The 21,107-nt window shown below is 44.7% G+C and overlaps 3 protein-coding genes across 8 annotated transcripts in view; 1 reads left to right on the forward strand and 2 right to left on the reverse strand.

Moving 5' to 3' along the window:
* The window catches only part of hivep2b (HIVEP zinc finger 2b), a 13,596-nt gene extending 2,011 nt beyond the window's left edge, over positions 1 to 11,585 (reverse strand). The window contains exons 1-7 of one of the 5 annotated variants that reach the window (XM_088432986.1): positions 8,434 to 8,657; positions 6,328 to 6,343; positions 2,712 to 6,232; positions 1,625 to 1,782; positions 1,375 to 1,550; positions 1,046 to 1,144; positions 1 to 398 (exon numbers count right to left, since the gene is read on the reverse strand). The exon at positions 1 to 398 is cut by the window's left edge and continues 318 nt beyond it. In XM_088432986.1, the coding sequence (XP_088289112.1) occupies positions 1 to 398; positions 1,046 to 1,144; positions 1,375 to 1,550; positions 1,625 to 1,782; positions 2,712 to 6,232; positions 6,328 to 6,343 (4,368 nt within the window). In that variant the 5' untranslated portion in view covers positions 8,434 to 8,657. Of the gene's footprint in view, positions 399 to 1,045; positions 1,145 to 1,374; positions 1,551 to 1,624; positions 1,783 to 2,711; positions 7,751 to 8,433; positions 8,658 to 8,714; positions 8,937 to 11,437 lie in introns of those variants that run through there. The other 4 variants (XM_088432983.1, XM_088432981.1, XM_088432984.1 and 1 more) reach the window with 4 other exon arrangements.
* Positions 11,586 to 12,492: 907 nt separating this feature from the next.
* On the reverse strand, positions 12,493 to 17,716 carry fuca2 (alpha-L-fucosidase 2). Its single transcript, XM_088432695.1, has 6 exons — positions 17,399 to 17,716; positions 17,086 to 17,273; positions 16,441 to 16,780; positions 15,535 to 15,745; positions 14,083 to 14,382; positions 12,493 to 12,828 (listed from the first exon to the last, which is right to left on the reverse strand). Exons 1-6 carry the CDS (start codon positions 17,587 to 17,589, stop codon positions 12,682 to 12,684), a joined length of 1,377 nt encoding a protein of 458 aa, XP_088288821.1. The 5' UTR covers positions 17,590 to 17,716; the 3' UTR covers positions 12,493 to 12,681.
* A 244-nt stretch (positions 17,717 to 17,960) lies between these two features.
* Positions 17,961 to 20,617, forward strand: tatdn3l (TatD DNase domain containing 3, like). 2 transcript variants are annotated; one of them, XM_088432696.1, is made up of 10 exons: positions 17,961 to 18,214; positions 18,282 to 18,314; positions 18,401 to 18,474; positions 18,555 to 18,639; positions 18,731 to 18,793; positions 18,853 to 18,962; positions 19,043 to 19,098; positions 19,247 to 19,359; positions 20,128 to 20,208; positions 20,429 to 20,617. In XM_088432696.1, exons 1-10 carry the CDS (start codon positions 18,161 to 18,163, stop codon positions 20,570 to 20,572), a joined length of 813 nt encoding a protein of 270 aa, XP_088288822.1. In that variant the 5' UTR covers positions 17,961 to 18,160; the 3' UTR covers positions 20,573 to 20,617. The 2 variants fall into 2 exon arrangements, with proteins under 2 accessions (XP_088288822.1, XP_088288823.1); XM_088432697.1 differs by having other exon boundaries at positions 17,962 to 18,214; positions 20,131 to 20,208.
* Positions 20,618 to 21,107: the final 490 nt, after the last annotated feature.

Raw genomic sequence — 21,107 nt, forward strand, 5'->3', positions numbered from 1 at the left:
GTATCGCAGACGGGAGGGGGACGGTTCCCTGATCGGGGACTCCCAACCCGGCGAGAGGAGACACGAAGAATATGGGTCGAATAGGAAGCCGGCTTGATCCGGGGACAGAACGCCGAGCGAGTCCTCCTCCATTGTCTTGTCCCTCTGGTCCGAGCCCGGCCACCTGCCGGAGACGGTGACGGTGACCGGCAGGGACGCGACGCCGCTGCCCGGCTGCGGACTGGTGCTCCTGGAACGCAGCTTGGGCGTGGTGTCACCCTCGTAGTCGTCGTCCTCGTCCTCGTCTTCGTCCACGTCGTCCGCGTCTTCGTCCATGCCGTCTGAATATTCGGCGTCGGAGAATTGATGTTTGGCCGCGACCGCCGTCTCGGTCTTGGATTCTTGTGGCGCCTCGTCTACTTTAAGGGCAAAGACATTGCTTTAGTGGTTTTGTTGTTTTTTGATGGTGTATGTTCTCCAGGGTAAACTTCTTCTTCGGGTTAGATTATATAATCAGTGATCCTCAACATTTTTTCAATGACGTACCGTGAAATATTTTTTCAGCCAAGTAGTGCGAATGATGTTTGGATGGGAAAAAAAAAATTGAAGCAGAGTACTGTGTTTGAGTTGATAAACTTTAGAACTACATTTGTAGCGGTATCTCTTGGCGTATTTTTGTTTTTAGCAACTCCAAAATAGATCGTAAAATATCTTGTCTCTGCTGAAAATTTCTTTTACCAATAACTGTGAACGTCTGCATAAACTTTCGTCATCACTTTAACAATCAGTGTTCACTGTAACACACTTAAGCAATAACTTGCTTCATGATCCAATTGTTTTGTTCTTAATTTGAAAAGAAAAAGTTTCTGTCATGGCAATAAAAAGCACTGTTAAAATCTCATGTATCCCCAGGGGTACTCGTACCCCCGTTTGAGAAACCGCTGTCATAAGACGTTAAAAAAATTGTTACCCAAAGCGAAATTAATGCAAGGCCAAAAATAGTAAACCATGTTTTCCAACATACTTATAATTCCAATCCAGGTATTGGAAATACGCGTGTTCTTACCATGTTCTTGTATCTCCGTCTCATCCATTGTGACTGACACGCCCAGCTCGAGACATTTCTTCATGTGCGCCTTTGACTTCATGTGTTTCGTCAGGTTTCCTTTTGAAAAAGGAAAAAAAAACAGCTTTGACCTCAATTTTTGGCCTTTGCGAGCAAACGAGAAAGAAAAATGAGGTGACTTCACAAATCAGCTGATACCGTAGAAGCTTATAATAGACCCGAATGTTCCGCTGTTACCGCAGTTCCGCACTTGTGATTTTCACGCGCATTTATGGACTACTTTCCAGATTTTCCTCAAGACTCTGGAAACTAGGACCCTGAACACTCACCTTTGGTTTTGAAGGCAAAGTTGCAGACCTTGCAGATGTAGGGCCTCACGTCCGTATGGGTTCGGATGTGCTTCTTGAGCATGCTGGGCTTTTTGCAGCGGATTCCGCACTCCTCGCAAATATATTTCCCGCGACCGCGGCCACGGACGTACACATAGTCCTCGTTGGATTTGTACCTGCAAACGCGAGTTAACAGTGAACACCCCGCACTTTGGAAAAACCACAAAGTTCCCCGGGTCGGTTTACTGACCCTCCCTCGAAGATCTTGATGCGCGTTGGAGCCGTTTGGGTATTTGACGCCTCCCTCTCCTTCCACTCTTCCTTGGCAGCCTTCAGTCGGAAGCTGGTGTCTTTCACCTTCTTGCCCGGGTTGACGTCCGCCTCTTTGGGCTCCGGTTTCCTCTGCGGCTGATTCGGACCAGCAAACGTATTGTTAACACCATGGATGTAATGTGACTCGCTCGCTCATGGTTATGTCTTACAACGTCGTGCTTCGTTATATACAAATGTATGTCTGTTGTCTATATACATGTGTTTATATGTATACAGTATATACAACTGTATATATTTATGTATTTATAAATATGTATGTATGCCTAGACATGTGTATGTATGTACTGTATATATGTACGCGGGTATACATACATTTACGCACGTGTATTCATGTATACACCTGTATATATATATATATATATATATATATATATATATATTAAACAAAAGTTATAAAACAATTGAAAAAAAAGAGAAATACGGAGTACTATGGCAAAATTGGGAGAGTATTCTAAAACTTGACACAACAAGATTTATTACGACACATATTATGACTAATGTCAGAAATATAAGATTTTTGTGGTCACTTTCAAAATATAAGTGAGATTTGTTGGCATATTTTTAACTAAGATATTGTAAATGAATTAAATTTCACATAAAATACAATATTTTTATTTGTTTCATATAGTTGGTTTCACTTTAATTCTATTGATAATACATGGTAATAATACAAAAAATAAGAATGTATTTACATTATAACTGTAAAATTTTTATTTTAATAAAAATAAAAATAATTGATAAATAATACATTGAATACTTTTTAACAGATAAATAAATTAATTGAATAAATCATTTAATAAATAAATAATCAAAACAAATCAATACTAAATGAAAACACTAAACTTTTGGATTGTTATTTTCTTATCCGCTTTGGTTCTTGTTAAGATTGTCTAACTACACCTAAGTAATTATTTGACTTGTGCCATTCTCATTAGCAAGCCACTGGTGTACAAAGCACAGGAGATGGGGGGGGGGGGGGGGGGGGCTTCGTTTAACCTCCTCACCTGTTCAAATGTCTGCCGCCAGAGGACAAGGGATGAAACCAATTTCCCATTGCCGGGCTGACACATGGCGGCCATCGAGTAGATGACCTTGCCTCCCTTCTGCTTGGAGTGCAGCAAGGCCAGCGCGGCACCGGTGCTCAGCTCCGGCGGATTGGGATTGCGGGAACTGACGCGCCAGGTGGCGTAGACGGAACAGGGAGCGCCGCCCCCGCCTCCCACCTCGCCGTCCTGCGAGCAGCTCGGTTTCGTGTAGCTGAGATAGCACCAGCTCACGCCCGTCGCCGTGCGGAGGCTCGGAAAGGGAGACGGCGTTCCCGGATGCTCACTTTCAGAGACCAGGATGTCCCGGCTCAAGAGCGTCTGCGCCCCCGTGTCCATCTGCGCCGCTTTATCCGTGCCCGTTTCTTTCGGATACGGAGGCGAGCCGCCATCCAAGGAGCCGCTCTCCATAGCGGATTCCATGTGCTCGTGGGCCACTTTACGACTCGTGATAAACTTGCTCCTGTGTGACTCATCCTCTAAGTGGCACTTGCCCAGCTCCACCGCGCTCAGCTCCTCCACAATTTGCCCAAACATCCTTTCCTCCTTCACGCGCTTCTGCTGCTTGACTTCCATAAAGAGGTCGAGGCTGCTGGCGGGCGAGAGCATGCGTTTGTTGGCTCCGCCGCTGGACGCGTTGGTGGTGGAGATGGTCCGAGAGGTGAGGGAGAGGGGGATGCCCGTCTTGAGCTTGGCCGAGGACAGGTCCAGGGCCGCGACGGAGGCGGGGTGCGCGGCGGTTCGATTCCGAGAGACGGCTAAGGTGGGGTTCATTCTGTCGTAGTGATTGTCAAAGATCTGTGACACGGACGTGTACGTGAGGCTTCCGTAGCTCGGCACGTGAGTCTGGATTCTCACGGGGATCGACAAGCCGGGATGCGGGGGCTGGGGGAATGCGTTACCGGTTGAAAAGATGGGTAGCGACGAAGGAACGGCGCTACCGCAAAATATTTGCACGTGAGAGGCCTCGGTGTCCATGCTCAGTGACTCCTGGCGTACCAAGTTCCCCCTCCGTTTCTCTTTTGCCAGGTCCCCGGGTCTAACTTTGGATGTTGGATCGAGGCTTCCGTAGTCAAACGATACGCTGCGTGCCTCTGGGAACTCCTTGCGTAAGTTGCAAGGCGCCTGCTCCGAGGAGGAGCGTCTCATTTCATGCTGCTGACGCTGATGGAGAATGGAAAGCGAGTGACCGCTTCCCGGCACAGCTAGGAGCTCGAGAGCTTTGCCAAATTCATCCTGCCTGGCTGGGGAAACTGCTTTCACGCTTTCCTCCCTGTCAAAAGAGAAGGCGGAGCTGTAAGATAAGTTGCTGTCCTGACTGGGGCTTCGCGAGAGGCTGGTGCAGGCCGACTCGAAACTGGACTCCCCCGAGGAGTGCTCGATGTCGGCAAGTCGCAATCTTTTCTTCTTCGGGGGGAGTTTTTCAGGGGGGAACTGGGCTAAAGTTTCGCTCCGTTGCGGCCATTGAAACTCTTCCACGTGCTTTTCCGGCTCCTTCGCCGGTAGGTCCGGAGCCTTTTCTGGACTGTCGGGCTCCACCGTGACCCTGATCTCCGGTACTTGTATGTTGGGTTGTCGGACTAGTTTGGCGCCCAACTGGAAAGACTGTCTCATCATGCCATCACCCCTGTCCATCTCAAAGGACTCGTCCTTGGGCTGATATGAGGAGAAGGCCTCCTGCCTCTGCCTGAGACTCTTGTAGGAATCGGACTGGTCAGCATGAGGCCTATTGATGAAGTTTGTGTGCTGGATAACTGAGATGACATTCCCTAATGTTTTTCGGGCACACGTTTCAGGGCCGACAGATATATCCATGTCGATCCTGTCCAGCTGCGTACCCAAATGTCCCTTAACGACGCTGACCGGCTTGGCTTCGGAGTCAAACATTTCTGCGCACTGTTCGTGATGCGCCTCGTACTGAGGTGGCAGGTCCTCCTCTTCCCGTTTTTCTTTCCGGCGCTTCCGTGTCGCCAGTTCCATGGCATGCCTCTGCATGTGCGCGCTCTGTGGATAACTGTCCATTTCCAGTCCCGGGAATGACATTTCGCTTGTCTTTCCGTGGCCGTCGCCGTCCGTGTGGCCCTCGTGGGACGGAAGCTCAAAAGCAGCCTGCCGCCGGAGTCTCCTCATGCCCGCGTTGCTTGTTCTCTCGTCGAAAGAGTGGCTTCCCCGGAGGGCCTGCGGCATGGTCAGGCTGACCGCCGAGGACGTGGGCATGGAGTTGCTCCGAAGGAGGGTTCCCATGTCGGCCCCGCCGTCGTACTGCGCTTCTTTCGCCTCTTCCCTCGCGAAGGACTTTGTATTTATTTTGATGGATTCGACCGCGTCCTTTTCCTGGGTGAAAACGCGAGAGACCCCTTTCTCTGAGCATCTCCGCGTGTCACCGGAATCTGTGTTGCAGGTAACATATGCCGTGGTCTGCTTGGGGCTGGGTCTGTAACACTTCCCGAACATTATTTCCTGGTAGGATTTGGCGTTAGCGTTCGGGGGGCTTGTCTGATGCTCGGCGCTTTCAGATCGGGAAAAGTAGCCGGAGTCCGTGCTGCCTTTACTGGACTGACTCGGAAGGGACAGGTTATGCTCCGAGTCGCCGCTCCTTTTCTCCGAAAGCCGAAGCGCCAGCCTTTGTTTAATTGTGCAAGACTGAATTGCACGATTAGCCTCGACGGTGGTGACGGGAGGGGCGTTGATTTCCGGGGGATGCGATGAGCTGTCCTGAGTCGAGGTCGACATTGCGGATGCCTTTTTGTGAGAAATGAGGTTGAGCACTTTGACCGCGGTGTGATCCGAAGCCTCCGCCGGGGAGTCCAGCAGAAGGAGCGGGTCGCCGAACGCTTCCTCGTCGGTGTCCGTGCTTTGCTCGCCGTCGGAAAACAACTCCCCTTCGCCTTCGAAAGACCCCTGGTCCACGTTGACGTTGTGAGGGAACGGCGATGTTCCGGCCTTGACCGAGTGGGCGTGGGACTTTCGGTGTTTGTACAAATTACTCTTGGTTTTGAAAGAGAACCCGCAGGGGACGCACGGATAGGGTCGCTCCCCCGTGTGCGAGCGGATGTGTTTCTTAAGCACGCTGGGTTTGGCGCATCCCCTTCCGCAGTAATCGCAAACGTACTTGCCAGGCTTCTGCGGTTTCAGCTCCGCCTTGCCGGCGCTCTCCGACTGCAGCTCCATTCCTGAGTAGCAACTCTGTTGTTCAGGCGAACTGGAGGACTTCTTTTGCCTGCCGGCCGTTTTGACGGCCTGGAGTGAAAACGACGACGCTTCGACGTCTTGAGTTTGGGAATTTAGCGACTCCTCACCAATCAGCGACTTCCCTGAGTCGGGCTCTTTTTTGGAACTGCTATAGTCTCTGTTGAGGCCCTCCTGCAGGTGCCGGTGCCACCCTTTCTCCTCCGTTTCCACCGATGGACTCCTGATTATCCCGGCCGCCTCGGGTGTGCCCGTTTTTGGTGCGGCATCTCTGTCCTGACCTTCTGGCGAGCCTGTGGCAGTTTGGAGCGACTCCATGAAGTTGCAGACGTTGCAGTGGTTTCTCGGGGATAGTATTTCTTAAGTGCCAGTCGTGATGTTTACGTACATGTGGGACGGTTCATCTGGAATAAGGGAAACAGAAAGCGGGGAATCAATGAGAATCACCAGCATGAACAACGAATCACTAAATGGGGAAAGCCCCAGCTGACGTCCTAAATTCTCTCTGACGCACAAAGGCTGAGATTCTTAGAGAGAAATTAGAATTTTTCTCCAAGGTCATATTTCTAATTTTAGTTAAAAAGTTGTTTTGTTTTTTTAATATGTGTCGTATTGTTTAGAAGAGTAGTTCACAGTCAGTAGTAGAGTAGTTCTCTTGTTGTGCCAGTGGGATTTTTTAGAAGATATGATAGACTTTTGATCGACTTAGTTTGGGTGGGTTAGAATCGGAAGGGTCTTTTTTGGAGTGACTTTCCTTCAAATCTCGGGTTTATTTTATGTTGTGGGGTCATTTCAGTTTGATTTCTTACCCCGTGCCCCCACACATCCCCTTGGTTAAATTTCGCTAACGTAGCTCGCACAAATTGTTCCCATCAAACTTGCTGCAATTTTTGAACGCTAAAAGAAAAAATCGGACCCCAGATCCTCAGAAGTGCCAGGCAGATGTTCTGACCGCTAGCCCACCGAACCGCCTCCCTTTAAATTCCACCTACCCAGCCATTGGTTTCACTCGAGTGGCGCCTGAGCACTAGCCGCGCGGTAGAATCAACATCACCTCGTATTCCCTCACGTCTCGCGCTCTGCAAAGAAACGCCATCCCCTCATGAATTCTGGGAATCGCTTTGGCCTGAACACTGGCGGGCACGTCATCCTACTTCTCCTCCTCCTCGTCTTCATCCTCTCAGTATCAAATGCTGTGTCCTCCCTAACGAGGTTATGTAAGATTATCTGGTTCAAACTCTCCGAGTTCCCCCTTTAATTAGGACATCCTTTCTCTCTATATATATTTTTTTCATCTCTCCTTTTCTTCGTTGGCGCACCGCGGACGGCTCAGCGCGGTTCGCCGGGGATGCGAATCCAAGGTGACTCGCCGCATGCGGACAGTCATAACAGCAGCGGGAGGGGGGTGGATTTGAGTGAGGAGGGAAATAAAATCTCCGATATCTACTCGACTCTACAAATGCTAATGTTAGCTTAGCCTGTTGCTGAGCCACAGTCTCCATTTTGCCGTGATGCTCCGCTTTCTTGACGGTCGAAAAAACACGGTCACCTTTCGACTAGAAGTAAATCGCTGGCATCGGGCGGAATCCCGTATTTCTAAAATCACTACTTTTTAGGAAAAGCCCAAAAATGGCAAGTTTGTCCAACCATTAGCATTGTATTGTGGAAGAGAGAAAGACATTTTCAATATTTAAGATTGGTTAACTCATTCAACCACAAAGGCATTGTTTGACGGTTTTTAAGACACCAGACATTTAAACCCAGGTACTAATTTATCTTTATTCATCATTTTTCAATTGTTAGACCCTACTTTAGCCAAACTCTTAAAAAAAAGTGAAAGGTGGGAAACTGACAGATTCTGACTGACGCTTTTTGCTTCAGAATGATTCGATGATTCAACTTATTTCAATACAAAACGTTATAATAATTAGTGTGTTTTTTTTGTTTTTGCACCTATTTAGTTTGTTTTGAATTGTGAATATATATATACTGTATATATATATATATATATATATATATATATATATATATATATATGTGTGTGTGTGTGTGTGTGTGTGTGTGTGTGTGTGTGTGTGTGTGTATGTACATGCATCCTCCATACAGCGTTATAAAAATAATTCAATTGATTATCCATCCCTCGCTATTGTTTTTTTTCCCATACTAATGTATTGATGTCGATCACACATTTCAAAATACAATTGAACTAATTTCGGGCCGACTGTAGCATTTTTCTTCCGTAGCTTACCGGGACAGTGACTTTTTTTTTCTGTCGCATATTCTCTTTTTTCTGTCATTTTATTCTCGATGTGAACCAGCCCAGGAATACATGTGACATGTTTTTGCAGTTTGGAAGTAGAAAACAAGGCACCCCTAACTCAGCAGAATGACTTAAACGCAACATTACGGAGTTGGGGTTTTGGTTTGCGGGGGGGGTGGGGGGGGGGTGGGGGGGGGGGGGCTTCGGAAGCTCCCTCCTCAAGGTCGATCTGACCTCATTGCTTGGTAGTTTCCATCCCTCCGAGGTCCCGAAAAGACGACTGCGGCGCACGCCGGATTAATCCCGTGTTCGGCGGGCGCACACAAAGACACCAACGCATGTTGTGTTGTTGCACCTGTGCAACAAATGCATGACACAGCAGCGCTACCAAGCGCAGGTGGGTGGCAAAAAAAAAAAAAACAACAACAAAAAAACGCTCCGTCCCTTTAAAAGCTACCATCCATAAATATCACAATGACATTCACATGCATCCACCCGCCCCCCCACACACTAACCTGACATTTCAACCCCTCCTCTCCTTCCACGTCCCGCATCCTCATTCCTCATCCCGCACCGTCCATTCCGCTTCCAACGGCTCAAAAACGGCGACGGTAAACGTCCCATCAGTCCGGCGCGGCGGCGGCGGCGGCGGTAGCGGCGCACATTTGGAGCCTTCTATTGATGCGAGCCAGTCACCAGAGAAAATACCCAAGCATGACGTGCAGACCCGGGCACAAAAATAGCAAAGGGGCCCTGGGAGGGATTACACAACGGCCCACGTTTCAGGGCGCTTTTCCTCTCCGGCTCACTCAGGCTGGGCGGGAGGGAGGGGGGGAGAAGGGGGGGGGAGTCAGATGTCATGATCATTGTCAAAAGCTGCTCTTCATTCATCAAGAACTGAGAAGCTCCCTTCAAAAGGTGCTATTCAAGATGGCGTAGGGCGAGGAGGAAGCGGAAGAATGGTGAGGGAAAAAAAAAAGCCTGGGGGTTCTTTTGTGAGACGCTCGGAGCTTCCCGTCACGACGTCCTCGGCCTCCATTCACAAAGACCGTCGACGTCGTGACGAACGCCACCGGGGCACAATGCCGCCAGATGATGTTGCAGCTGCGCGCCGCATCCTGCGCGCCGGCCTCTTCAAACCTTACTACAGTACGGGCGAACCCCCCTCCTCCCCTAACACCCCCCCCCCCCCCCCCCCCCCCGGTTCCTTTGACGTTCATATCCAGGCGAATGTAGGGAACAACGTGAGCACGCTTTCGCCCGCGTGCTTTGGCGGGCGCTCAAATTCTTGGCAAGTGACAGTCGGCCGTCTGTCTCGGTGCGCATGGCGCAAATTCGGTTGCCGTCGAAGAAAAAGCGTCCTTTTCGAAGGGGCCCGTGAAAATTAGCGACGGGAAACCAAAACAACTCCGGATTGGCCACTTCAAAGCAAAACGGGGGACTTCCTGTGTCCTTTAACACGGCTCCCCGAGACACAAATCTGGGTCCGCTCATCATACAAATGTCACGTTGCTAAGGGAAACTGGCTTGAGGAGTTGAATTTTTACAGTAGAATCTGTAAGGCTCTACTTAACCAAAATGGCTGCTGTAACAAAATGGATGATTTCATGTGCCGTTTCAGGTATGGCTTCTTGTGATATTTTTTTTTTTTGGGGGGGGGGGCACAACTTACTTTACTCTTTGCCTTGAATTACACGTGCCTAGATTTGAAAATTGATGATGGGAATATATACAGTACACATATGTACACATATATTGACAGCTCTAATATATACATATACAAATATAACTGCCGATTTTGACAGCGCTTACTATGTGTGAGTGTGTATATATATATATATATATATATATATATATATATATATATATATATATATATATATATATATATATATATATATATATATATATATATATTAGGGGTATAACAAAAGAACAATTTGAGACTAATATTTTTTTTTCTCATCCAGCACTCCCGCCAGTGACAGTAGGAGCAGGTGCTTGGTTTTTTCTTTCTTTCTAGCTTTTTTTTTTTTTTTTTAATCCCGTTGACGTTATTATGGGATAGCCAACTGCCCCCCTCGGCTAAGTGTCCCAACAAGCGGAGAATGCCGAGTGTGTGTATTGAAAGAGGAGCTCCTCAGGGCGCTATTCTTAGTCATCGAGCGTGGAACAAGTCGGAGCTCGCTTGTGGCTCCATTATGCGGGATAGGATGGGGTTTTGGGGGGGGGGGGGGGGGGGGGGGTCGATGACAGGAGGGGGGGATAAAATGGCTAATAGAGTCAAGGTCGAGTCATCTGTCTATAAATATAAATGCTCCCTCTCAGGAGGATGCACACTTGCTGGGAACAGCTGAGCGGGATTCCATGCCCCCCCCACCCAAAAAAAAGAGCACATGACAACATCGTGGATGACAAAAAAGAGTGGGGGGGGGTTATGAATGGAACGTTTGAGGCTTTCTCCCAGACCAGTCCCACACATCATTCACCTTCATCCTTCCGCCGGCACCATCGCTTTAACATCGGGGAAAAAAAGAAAAAAAAAATCAGCTTGACACCTAGTGGCGCGTCGCCATGGCAACAGAATCTGCCACAATGGCCCCGCTTCCTGTCGGCATATATAATTACCAGCAAATGTAGGAAGTAACTGTGAGAATGCGGCAGAAAAATCATCATGTCAAATCGAGATATTACGATGGCATTCATATTCCAATTCCAGCGAGAAAAAAATAGATAAAATACTAGACAATGATCATCTGGAGCTGACCATTTTGAAAATTAGCAATAGTACTGTAGTGGCATGGGCAGTACTTAAAATTGTGAGATATTTCGATTGCGATTCATATTTTGAAGCTATCGTTTTCTTGGTGTTGTCGGATCCCGTGTCACGTGACTGCCTATATGGGGATATCCGGCTCGCGGTGTGCGTGCGCGCGCGTGTGCGTTGTTGTTGTTGAGGAGGGGAAATGCATGGACCCGAGAACCCCCCTGGTCGCCCCCCCATCTGCATGTCATGGAACATTTGCAGAAGAGGGACCTCCCCCCCGTTAAAAAGCGTGCGGCAGCAGGGAGGAAGCACACACAACGACCCCCGCATCGGAGTCACCCTCTCAGGTGACATATACACCCCCCCCCCCCCCCCCTCCTTAATCATCTAAATTCAGCTCAGAACAAGCGATGCGCAAAAAAAAAAAAAAAAAATCAGCAGAAAGGGAAAATAAAGGCGACGGAGATTTACCAGGTATTAGACGGCCCCCAGACAGCTTCATTGGAACCCCCCTTCCAGGTGAACGGAGGTATCTGACGAGGGAGGGGGCGGTGAGGATGGTGTCCGTATGGGGGGTCGCTTTCGATCCGGAGTCGTCCGAGATGAGCTTGGAGCGTGTCCTTAACGCCTCCTCCTGGGTGCAGCGCCGCCAAGCGCCACCAGAGGACGCCAAAAAACACGCCTTTTCATTCAAAACAGCAGCTCTTAAATATTCATAACCCCGCCTCATAAAAAGGCAAAAAAAAAATGTGCAAAAATATAACATGGTGACAATCAGTGGGTTAAATGAGAGCGTGGTATTGAACTTCTCTGTTTAAACCTTGTGGCATTATGTTATAAATTATGAAAATTCCTTTGTTTTTTGTTTTGTTTTTTCATTAACGAATTGATGGAAAAAAAACACTAGGGAGCTGAAATTTCCAGCAGCTGATTAAAACATAAAATTTCAAAAAGCAACAATTCTGACATTTCTATGTGATTGCAGCTGGACATGCGAGAATTTGTCTACAAAAATAATCATTGTCCTAATTTTGGACCATATAAAACCATTATAATTGCAATTTTTGAAGTACATTTTAATAGGATTTATTACGTTGATTTTAATACTATTTTTGCAACATTCCGTTGAGTGGCGGTCAAGCTATGTCAGCAAACGGAAAATTCTTTGTTGACTTGTGTTTCACCTCAAGACATTAGGTGGCGGTAGAGACCAGTTTTAAGCTATGTCCTTAAGTGTCACAGACTACAAAGACCGACCGTACAATTTTTCAATTTTTTGTGGGTGTTAATATTTTCAAGCTACATATGTATGGATAGAACTGATGCCACTGAACAATTTCAGGGGTTCAAAGAAAAAAAAATCATAACTCATTATTTACAAAATTAGGATAAAAATACACTGTGTATACAGTGTGTTTGCAAAGTGTGTATGCAAGGGTTAATATATACTTTGCGTGTGTAGCTTTCTGAGTGTGTGTGCACGTCTGGGAAACCAAACCAAAGACTTGGGTTTAAAAACAGTGAAATTGAAAGGAATCATTTTTTTATTTTTGGGCGAAAGTCAAATATATACAAAAAATTAACAGGGAAAAACAGTTTCCTCTCTTTTCTTTAGAGAGGTAAAAAACCAAAACAAGGCATGATTTTCAGCAGGTTGCGGCAACAGTTCCAGTTGGCGGCGCGTCCTAATTGGGGCGTGGTCTTCTGGTTCTTGTTCACTTGGCACCTGTCAGCTTGAGGGTCCAGGCCCACTGGCACGGCATCTGGCTGACGGACAGCTGAGGCAGGAAGACCCGCAGCCCGCGGGGCGTCGCGGGCGTCCATTTGACGGGCCCGTGACCCAAGAGCGCCACCTCTGCTTGCTTTTTTTTTTTTTTTCCAGAAAAAAAAAAAGCACAGAGCGATTTTTGAAATGTAATTACCGAGCGTCAGACGAGAAAAATCGATGCGAGTGGCCCGGCTTCCCGGAAAACCGGAGCGGAATCCGAGAAGGCTTCTTAATGAGTCAGCGGAGGCAGCGCGAGGGCCAGCAGGTGGCGGCGGGTGGGCGTGGATGACGGAATTCGCCCACAAAGATGGTCGCCAAACAAAAGCTGGCCACTTGACCGCTTTGTGTCCGCTGTTCTTTTGAATCGGGAATGACGTGGAATCCTACCAGGCCTTTTTTTTTTTTTAAGTGTTTTGAGGGTTTGAAAATTTACTAAATGAATAAAGTACTAAAGTAATCGATTACTCTATGCAGTTAACCCATTAAATCTCAAAGACGTGTTTACTTTTTTTTTTGTTTATAGTCCAGGCGTGCAGGAGGGTCTAAAAATGCCTGGTACTAAATTAATTATGTAAATAAAATAAAAAAAATATTAGTTTATTCTATAAATTTATGTATTTCATTACAAAAATGAATATGTATGTACTAAGGTAATAGAATTCTTTGGTACTAAAGTAATTGATTAATAATAGTTGGTTATTTTACTACCTATTTACATAAAGTAATTATTATTTTAATTATTATTTTAACACTTAATTTAGTTGATATCATCATCCATTTTAGAGTCTTTTTTTAACCCTAAAACTTGAAAAAAAAAAAAACACACACACATATGTGTACATATATATGTAAAAAAAAAAATACGTTTGAGATTAAATGACTCAAGTAATTAATTACTTATGTAATCAAGTACTAAAATAATTACCTTAGTTATCATTGTACTGATGTAATACAATTACTTTCGGGCTAGTAAATGATCACTTTGGCACCTAAGTACATAAAGTAACCAATTACTTTAGTACTTAAATAATTTAAGAAAGTAAAAAGCTTACCAAAAGTTGAAAACAATAATGATAATAATACACCATTAGAATTGAATGACTGGTCACTTTAAAACAAATAAATAAAAATAGGTTTTCGGGAATGAATGCGTTCTCAAAGTGTGACACCCGGACTACCACTATGGACTTCTACTACAACAGAAGACAACTCAATCAAAATCTGGATAAAATGAAAAAAAAAATTCATTCACTGCCATTGACGGCTTTGGACGTCAAAAATGTATTTTTACTGCGCTGTCAGTGAATCGCTCATAAAGTCTTCAACGTTTTGAATCTGTAAATGTTACCTGAAGGCGTCCCGGTGCAAAGCCGGGCTCCCCCAGGAGTAAAATTCCATCAGCCGGCCAGGAGAGGAAAACGGCAAAGACGGCGTTCTCCCGCGGTCTGGACGTGTACCAGACGGCGGGCGCCAGCGTGTCCTTCTGAGCCCGCCAGGCGCTGCTGTTGTAGATGGCCTCGCCGTTGACGGCCAGCCATCCGCCCACCTGGCGCAGGCGCTCCTCGAAGATCGGCGCGATCCTCCCGTCCGCCGTGGGGCCCACGTTCATCAGCAGGTTGCCGCCGCAAGACACGCTTTCCACCAACGTCTGGGGGAACGCGCGGTAAACGTTCACGCTTGTCTGCCGCGAGGGGAACTAACTTTCAAGTCTGGCTTTAAAATGACAACTGGGAGTCAGAATTCTCACTGGAGTCAGAATTTGGACTTTAAAGTCAGTATTCAGGCTTTCAAATGAGAATTATGAGAATAGTCACAATGCAAATGTAAATAGTCAGAATTCAGGCTTTGAAATGAGAGTTCTGAGGAAAAAAGTCCTAATTCTCACTGGAGTCAGAATTTGGATTTTAAAGTCAGTATTCAGGCTTTAAAATGAGAATTATGAGAATAGTCACAATGCAAATGTAAATAGTCAGAATTCAGGCTTTGAAATGAGAATTCTGAGGGACAAAAGTCCTAATTCTCACTGGAGTCAGATTTCTGACTCTGACGTCAGTGTTCTGATTATAAAATGGGAATTCTTTAAATAGTCAGAATTCTGGCTTTAAAGTCACTATTCTGGATTTGGGAATTCTGAGAATAGTCAGTATTCTAACTTTCAAATGAGAACTGAGAAAAAAAGTCATAAGTGTCACTGGAGTCAGAATTCCAACTTTAAAGTCGGTTGGGCTTTAAAAATGAGAAAAGGGTAAACATTCTCACTGGAGTAAAAATTCAGACTTTTCATAGTCTGAATTTATTTTGATTTGAAAGTCAGAATTTTGACTTAACACTAGTCAGAATTCTGACTTGAAAGTATTCTGAAATCTTTAAAAGTATCTTTTTAAGTATTCTGAAAGCTTTAAAATGAGAATCTGAGAAAAAGTCTCACAGAAGTAAAAATTCTGACTGTTACAATTCTGACTTGAAAGTCAGAATTCTGACTTATGAGAACTCTGGGAATAGTTCGAATTCTGACTTTCAAGTCAGAATTCTGACTCAAGCCAGATTCCAGCTTTAAAATGATGATTCTGAGATCAAAGTCAAAATTCTCAATGAGTCAAAATTCTAACTAACACTTGATATTGGATTTTTTTTCCCTAAATTCAGCCCAAGCAGCTAGTGTCCTTTAGCATCTTGAAATTTGGTTGTCATTCATAATAACTCATCATTTCTAATCCCCACTCTAAAAAAAAAAAAAAAAAAAAAAAGTCCGCCATTTTGGTCATCCTGAAAGACAAACAATGCCATTGGTCATATTTACCGCCACGATCTCCTCGATGGTGAGGTAATCGGCGAGCGGGGCGTTGCGCCTGAAGCCCCACGACTTGGTGTCGATGGTCATGCAGTTTTCCCACTTGTGCGGCAGCAGGTGACCCGGCTGGTAGCGGTCGGCGCAGGTGTAGTAGCCGCCATGTTTACAGATGGAACCCAAGCCCCACCTGTCATTTGTCACCACCGTATCCCGCACTGGACTGTGGGTAAAAAAAAAAAAACACACAACAAGACAAATAGGCAACTACTACTACTAAAGTACAACTCAAAGTGTGAGAATTGTACCTTTATTGGTATTTGCCCCCCCCACCCCCCCACTCACCTAAATACAGTTCAGTTGTATTTAACCTTAAAGTACAATGTACTGTAAGTAAAAAAAATATTTTTGAACAATTTCATTTGATTATTAGTGACGTCCATGTGGCATGATTTTTTTCCAGGCTTCTACTGTGGCCCCCCCGTTGGGGAAATGGCCCGAGTTTGTTTTTTTGTTTTTTTTTTCCCCTCTTCTCTCTTATAGGGGGGGGAACTTCTTTGTCTTGCATTTTTCTTGGACGGTTTGAGCCTTTTAAAATGTTTTGCCTTGTATTTGTGCTGGTGTAATGACAAAGAAAGGTTCTAACGTTGTAATGTTAGCTTTTACGGGGGTGTATGAATGTTACCATCTTTGTCTGATACAGTAATGTGTTTAAGTATTAAAAAACATTTACAAAAACATTTAAAAAACTGTCAAAGACTGTCGAAGACAGATATTTTCAGACATTTCTTAACACTAACATTAAAAGAATAAATAACTAAATTGAAAATTGTGGACTCTGTAAAGACGTATAAATACCGTATGTCTGCAAATAAATAGGCTGGATCTTGAAAAAAGAAAATAAAAAAAAACATTTACCTTTCATTGTAGAGCCAGGCTAGAAATCCGGTGCTGTTCCAATACTTGTCCGGCGCATCGCCGTCTCCGTCCGACCACAGCACGTCGGGCTTGTACGTCAGCACCAGATCGTAAAGTTCAGGCAGACTTTTGTCAAAGGCGAAGCGATTGGTGGCGAAATGATTGGCGGCGTCCTGCAGGAACAGAGGATGAAACCACTCGAAGAGCGAGTGGTACAGGCCCAGGCGCAGGTCGCTGTGGGCGCGCACGGCGCTCGCCATCTCCGCCACCAGGTCACGCTTGGGGCCCAAGTCCACAGCGTTCCAGTTCCATGAGGTTTTAGAGCCCCACAGGGTAAAACCTGGAGATGATTGACAGCTTTAATTGATACACGTAGCATTTTTGCTAACACCAGGATTTTTTTTTTACATATTGGCAGACAAATATAACCACTTTATATGTTGTTTTTTTATTTATTACATGACTGCGGACGACCACATAGCTTCACCTAGAATCTGTATTTATCTTTGTTTCCATTTTAAATGGCGTCAACTGTGATTTTTTTTTTTTTTTACAGGGTGAAACCTGGAGATGATTGACAGATTTAACAGGAAAACTTTCAAATGCATGGAGGACTTCATCCTCTTTCAAAACACAATGCAGGACCTTCATGGTGTTTTGTTGTTAACACGATGTACTTGGCTCCCGAAGCGGCGAAGATGTCCGTCCACTCTTTGGCATCAAAGAACTCTGCGGTGAAGTGGGGTGCAAAATCCCGATACTTAAAACCCGGCGGGAAATTCTTCTGCATGAAATCCACATATGGCTGCAGCTTTTTCTCCCGCCAGTACCACCTGCAATGTAAAGATAACGCCACTAGGTGGCAGTATTCTGCGTCTTCATCGTGTCCAGGTGAGTAGTTTTACTTTTTTGACTTGTTTTCACTTTAACTTGAATTAATAGGAAGTCGAAGCCTCACCAGAACCACTCGCTGCCGAAGCTGGGCACGGAGAAAACTCCCCAGTGGATGAAGATGCCGAACTTGGCCTGGTCGTACCACTCCGGTAGTGGTCTGGAGTCGATGGAATCCCAATTAGGTTCGTATTTCGGTTCGGTGACACGGAGGAACAGCAGGCAAACAAAAACTAACGCGGCCGTAAATACCGCCATTGCTATCCAAAGAATGTAAAAAACAAAACTCTTTAAAAACAGGCCATTAAAAAACACTTTTAGCGGTCAATTTCTTGTCTTGTAAACAAGGAAGTGAAATTGACCTATGAGAGAATGGTGTTTCCGCTGAGCGTGTTTGATTATCAATGTCACAGTTACGGAAACGTTTATGATTGGTAGTATATAATAGCTCCGCCCATGTGGGAGACGCCACGGAGAAATCCGCTGCTGAGTAAGTATTGCGCGTGCGCATTAGGGATTTTTTTTTAAACACGCCTCGTGAAATACATCTTTATCGAAACTTATTTTTTTAATTATCTTATTTATTCTTTGAAAAACCAAAACAGACATGCATTTTGAACAATAACAGCAAACAGAGGAGAAAGCGGCCTTGGAAGATGACGTTTCTGCTTGGGTTCGTTTAATTTATTGTATACGGTTTCGGGAAACTTGATTTACCTAGAGGAGCTGATAGCACCGCCCATTTGGGATACTCCGTAAATTAATCCGATGCGCGTGAAGTGTTGCGCATGCGCACTAGAGTGTCCTACCCGGATGTTTTGATACCATCATGCGTGGCTACCTTGACTGCCACTGTCATATCTCTGCGGGAGATTTCGACAAGGTATTAATCAAGTTATCGTTCGTTTTAGTCATCCATCCATTTTAAAATATGCCTTTTTTTCTTTTAGGACCTCGATACGGTTATTGATGACGCTAAACGGGTGAGATCATGTGCGGCTTTAAGTCTCTTGGCTCTATTGTATGCGTGCGTGAGACATTTGCGTTTTTTGTTTTTTCTTAATTCCAGGCTGGACTTTTGGCATTGCTGGCCGTGGCCGAACATGCAGGGGAATTCGACAAAATCATTGCGTTGTCACAGAGGTAACATGGGAAAAATAATCAATGTCAACGCGTTGTGATTTTTGTTGTTATTATTGAATTATTTTTGTTTATAATTTTAGATTCCCAGGGTTTGTGTTTCCCTGCCTGGGAGTCCACCCTGTCCAGGAAGAATCCTCAGGCCAACACAGAAGTGTTTCCCTACAGGTTAAAATGCAAGAGAAATATTCACAACAACAAAGGTGAAAATGTCACAGCTGTGTGCATTTATTAACGCTTTTTCCTGTCTTGCTATCAGGACCTAGATGCTGCACTTCCTCTCATTGACAAATACAAAGACCGGCTTGTGGCAATTGGAGAGGTACTAAACCGTCACATCAACGAAAAAGTGATCATTCATGTTCCCATGTCTTCTCCTAGGTCGGTTTGGATTTTACCCCCCGGTACGTGAGTAGCGAGTCGGACAAAGAGAGCCAAAGGCAGGTTCTGATCCGCCAAGCGCATCTAGCTAAACAGCTGGATCTCCCTTTGTGAGTCCAAGTTCCAAAAGACACATTCAAATGCAGCAAAATACTATTTTATTGACAAATTAAATATGCATTTTTATTAGAAACGTTCACTCACGTTCTGCGGGAAGACCCACTATCCAACTCCTAAAAGAGCAAGGTGACTTTAATGTAACTTTTGTCAAACAAATAACTGCAGTATTATTACTTCTAATGTGTTGAGTATGAATTAGGTTCTTCTATTGATAAATGTTGCTAATAAGCAGGAGTGATAATTAGTGTGTGTGTTTTTCTTATTTTTTTGGTAGGTGTGGAAAAAGTTCTCCTTCACGCTTTTGACGGGAAGCCGTCAGTAGCCATGGAGGGGGTGAAAGCGGGATACTTTTTCTCCATCCCGCCGTCCATCGTACGCAGCGAGCAGGTGCTTGTCAATACGCTGACTGGACACAATACACCTGCATCATCAGAGAAATGTGTCCACTTTTAATGAGTCTTTCCAAACGAAGGCAATATTCACCCTTGTGCAATATTTTGTCCAATCCTTTTTTGAAATCCAAAGGAAAGCATTGAAAGAAGACACTAGGGAGCTGAAATTTCACCCAGGTGGCGACGACATGTCAAAGTTTAAAATGGCACGACCGCTTAGCTATCACACTACCAAAAGTGTGCCATCCCTTGGCTAAAATATGGCCAAAATGATGTGGAAGAAAATTACCCAAAAATGATTAATGGTTAAATCAGATAAGACAGGAAATGGATGATTTGGGGGGGAAGTTTGCAATCAATTTTAGATGCAGGTTTATGCTCACTCACAAACTTTTTGTCGACACTTTGAGTTTCACTTGTTATCTATGTTGTGCTAACTGTATGTGTGTGTGCTTTTTGATAAACTAATCAACACTCTGATTACGACGTGAGCGAATGGAGCAAGCCGTCATGATCCTTTCGAGGCCGATTGCAACACATTCAAGGCTGTGGACTAGCTGTTTTTTTTTTTTAATTTATTTTGGTCCTCATCTGCTTATTTATTCATTCATTTATAGTGTTTACTGCATGACTGACTATGCTGACCATTGTTGCTGATGTCCATATTGAGCAAATTTAAATGTCACTTTTAATGATATATTTTGAACCCTTATGTGTATTCTTGCGCAATACTAGTGTGCTCTCTTCCTTTGTGTCCACTAAGAAGCAGAAACTAGTGAAACAGTTGCCTCTGGAGAACATATGCTTGGAAACGGACTCACCTGCTCTGGGCCCAGAAAAGCAGGTTTGGGTTTTATGATTTAAATACTGCGATCTCATTTTCCTTTTTTATAACCCTTAAGGCTTTGTTAAGGGACTTAGCATTGAAAAGAAGATGCCTTAGAACTGATCTTTTTTTTGGGCCTGGACCAAGCTGAAAGACTTGTAAAATGCAACAAATTCTTGGAGTTTCATATTTGATTTATTTATTTTTACCAAATCTGCGTTGGTCTTCTTCGACGCAGGTGAGGAACGAGCCCAAGAACATTGCGGTGGCGGCCGAGTTTATAAGTATCATGAAAGGCGTGTCGGTGGAGGAGGTGATGCAGGTGACCACACGCAACGCACTTCGACTTTTCCCCAAGTTAAAGTCGGCCGTCAAATTATGAAGCTGGATGATGAGTTAGCCAATTAAACAACTTTTCGGTGCACAACATTGTGTTGATTCTTTTTTTTCATGCTACTTAAACTTTAAGCGTTTGTACACAAAATTTATAGATAAAAATATTATCTTTTAATCTATAATTGATATTTGGGCCTCTGTGAGAAGCAAAAATCCTCATATAATTGATGCCCATTTAAATGCAATTGATTTTTCTATTTTATACCAAAAAATGCAAAAAAAACTGCACTTTGGGATTTTTTAAAATATTTATTTGATTTGGAGCCAACCGTTTATTATATGGGGCAAGATTTTTGGTGTTCAATTTTTTGATATTTTTAAACACTATACTATCCTATATTTGAAAATCAGTCGGTCACAGATAATAGACACCTTCAAATACAGTATGTAGGACTCGCATGATTATTACAACAACAAAAAACTGAAAACGTGGTTAAGTCACGTATAGTAGTTGAAAATATTGACCTCATTTTCAACTCCCAACACCCTTCTTTGAGCGGTCGAAAAAGCAGAAGCACGCT

Source organism: Hippichthys cyanospilos, chromosome 14 (assembly GCF_059441005.1).
Source record: "Hippichthys cyanospilos isolate Australia breed blue-spotted pipefish chromosome 14, RoL_Hcya_1.0, whole genome shotgun sequence".
NCBI lineage: Eukaryota > Metazoa > Chordata > Actinopteri > Syngnathiformes > Syngnathidae > Hippichthys > Hippichthys cyanospilos.

Bases quoted from the DNA above. Each gene is read 5' to 3' on its own strand.
- tatdn3l (XM_088432696.1), top strand. From the start codon at position 18,161: ATGCGTGGCTACCTTGACTGCCACTGTCATATCTCTGCGGGAGATTTC. The intron at 18,794-18,852 runs GTACTAAACCGT...GTCTTCTCCTAG, and splicing joins GGCTTGTGGCAATTGGAGAG to GTCGGTTTGGATTTTACCCC. The intron at 19,099-19,246 runs GTGACTTTAATG...TTTTTTTGGTAG, and splicing joins CCAACTCCTAAAAGAGCAAG to GTGTGGAAAAAGTTCTCCTT.
- fuca2 (XM_088432695.1), bottom strand. From the start codon at position 17,589: ATGGCGGTATTTACGGCCGCGTTAGTTTTTGTTTGCCTGCTGTTCCTC. The intron at 17,274-17,398 runs GTGAGGCTTCGA...TTTACATTGCAG, and splicing joins TTCGGCAGCGAGTGGTTCTG to GTGGTACTGGCGGGAGAAAA. The intron at 14,383-15,534 runs GTAAATATGACC...GCGTTCCCCCAG, and splicing joins CCATCGAGGAGATCGTGGCG to ACGTTGGTGGAAAGCGTGTC.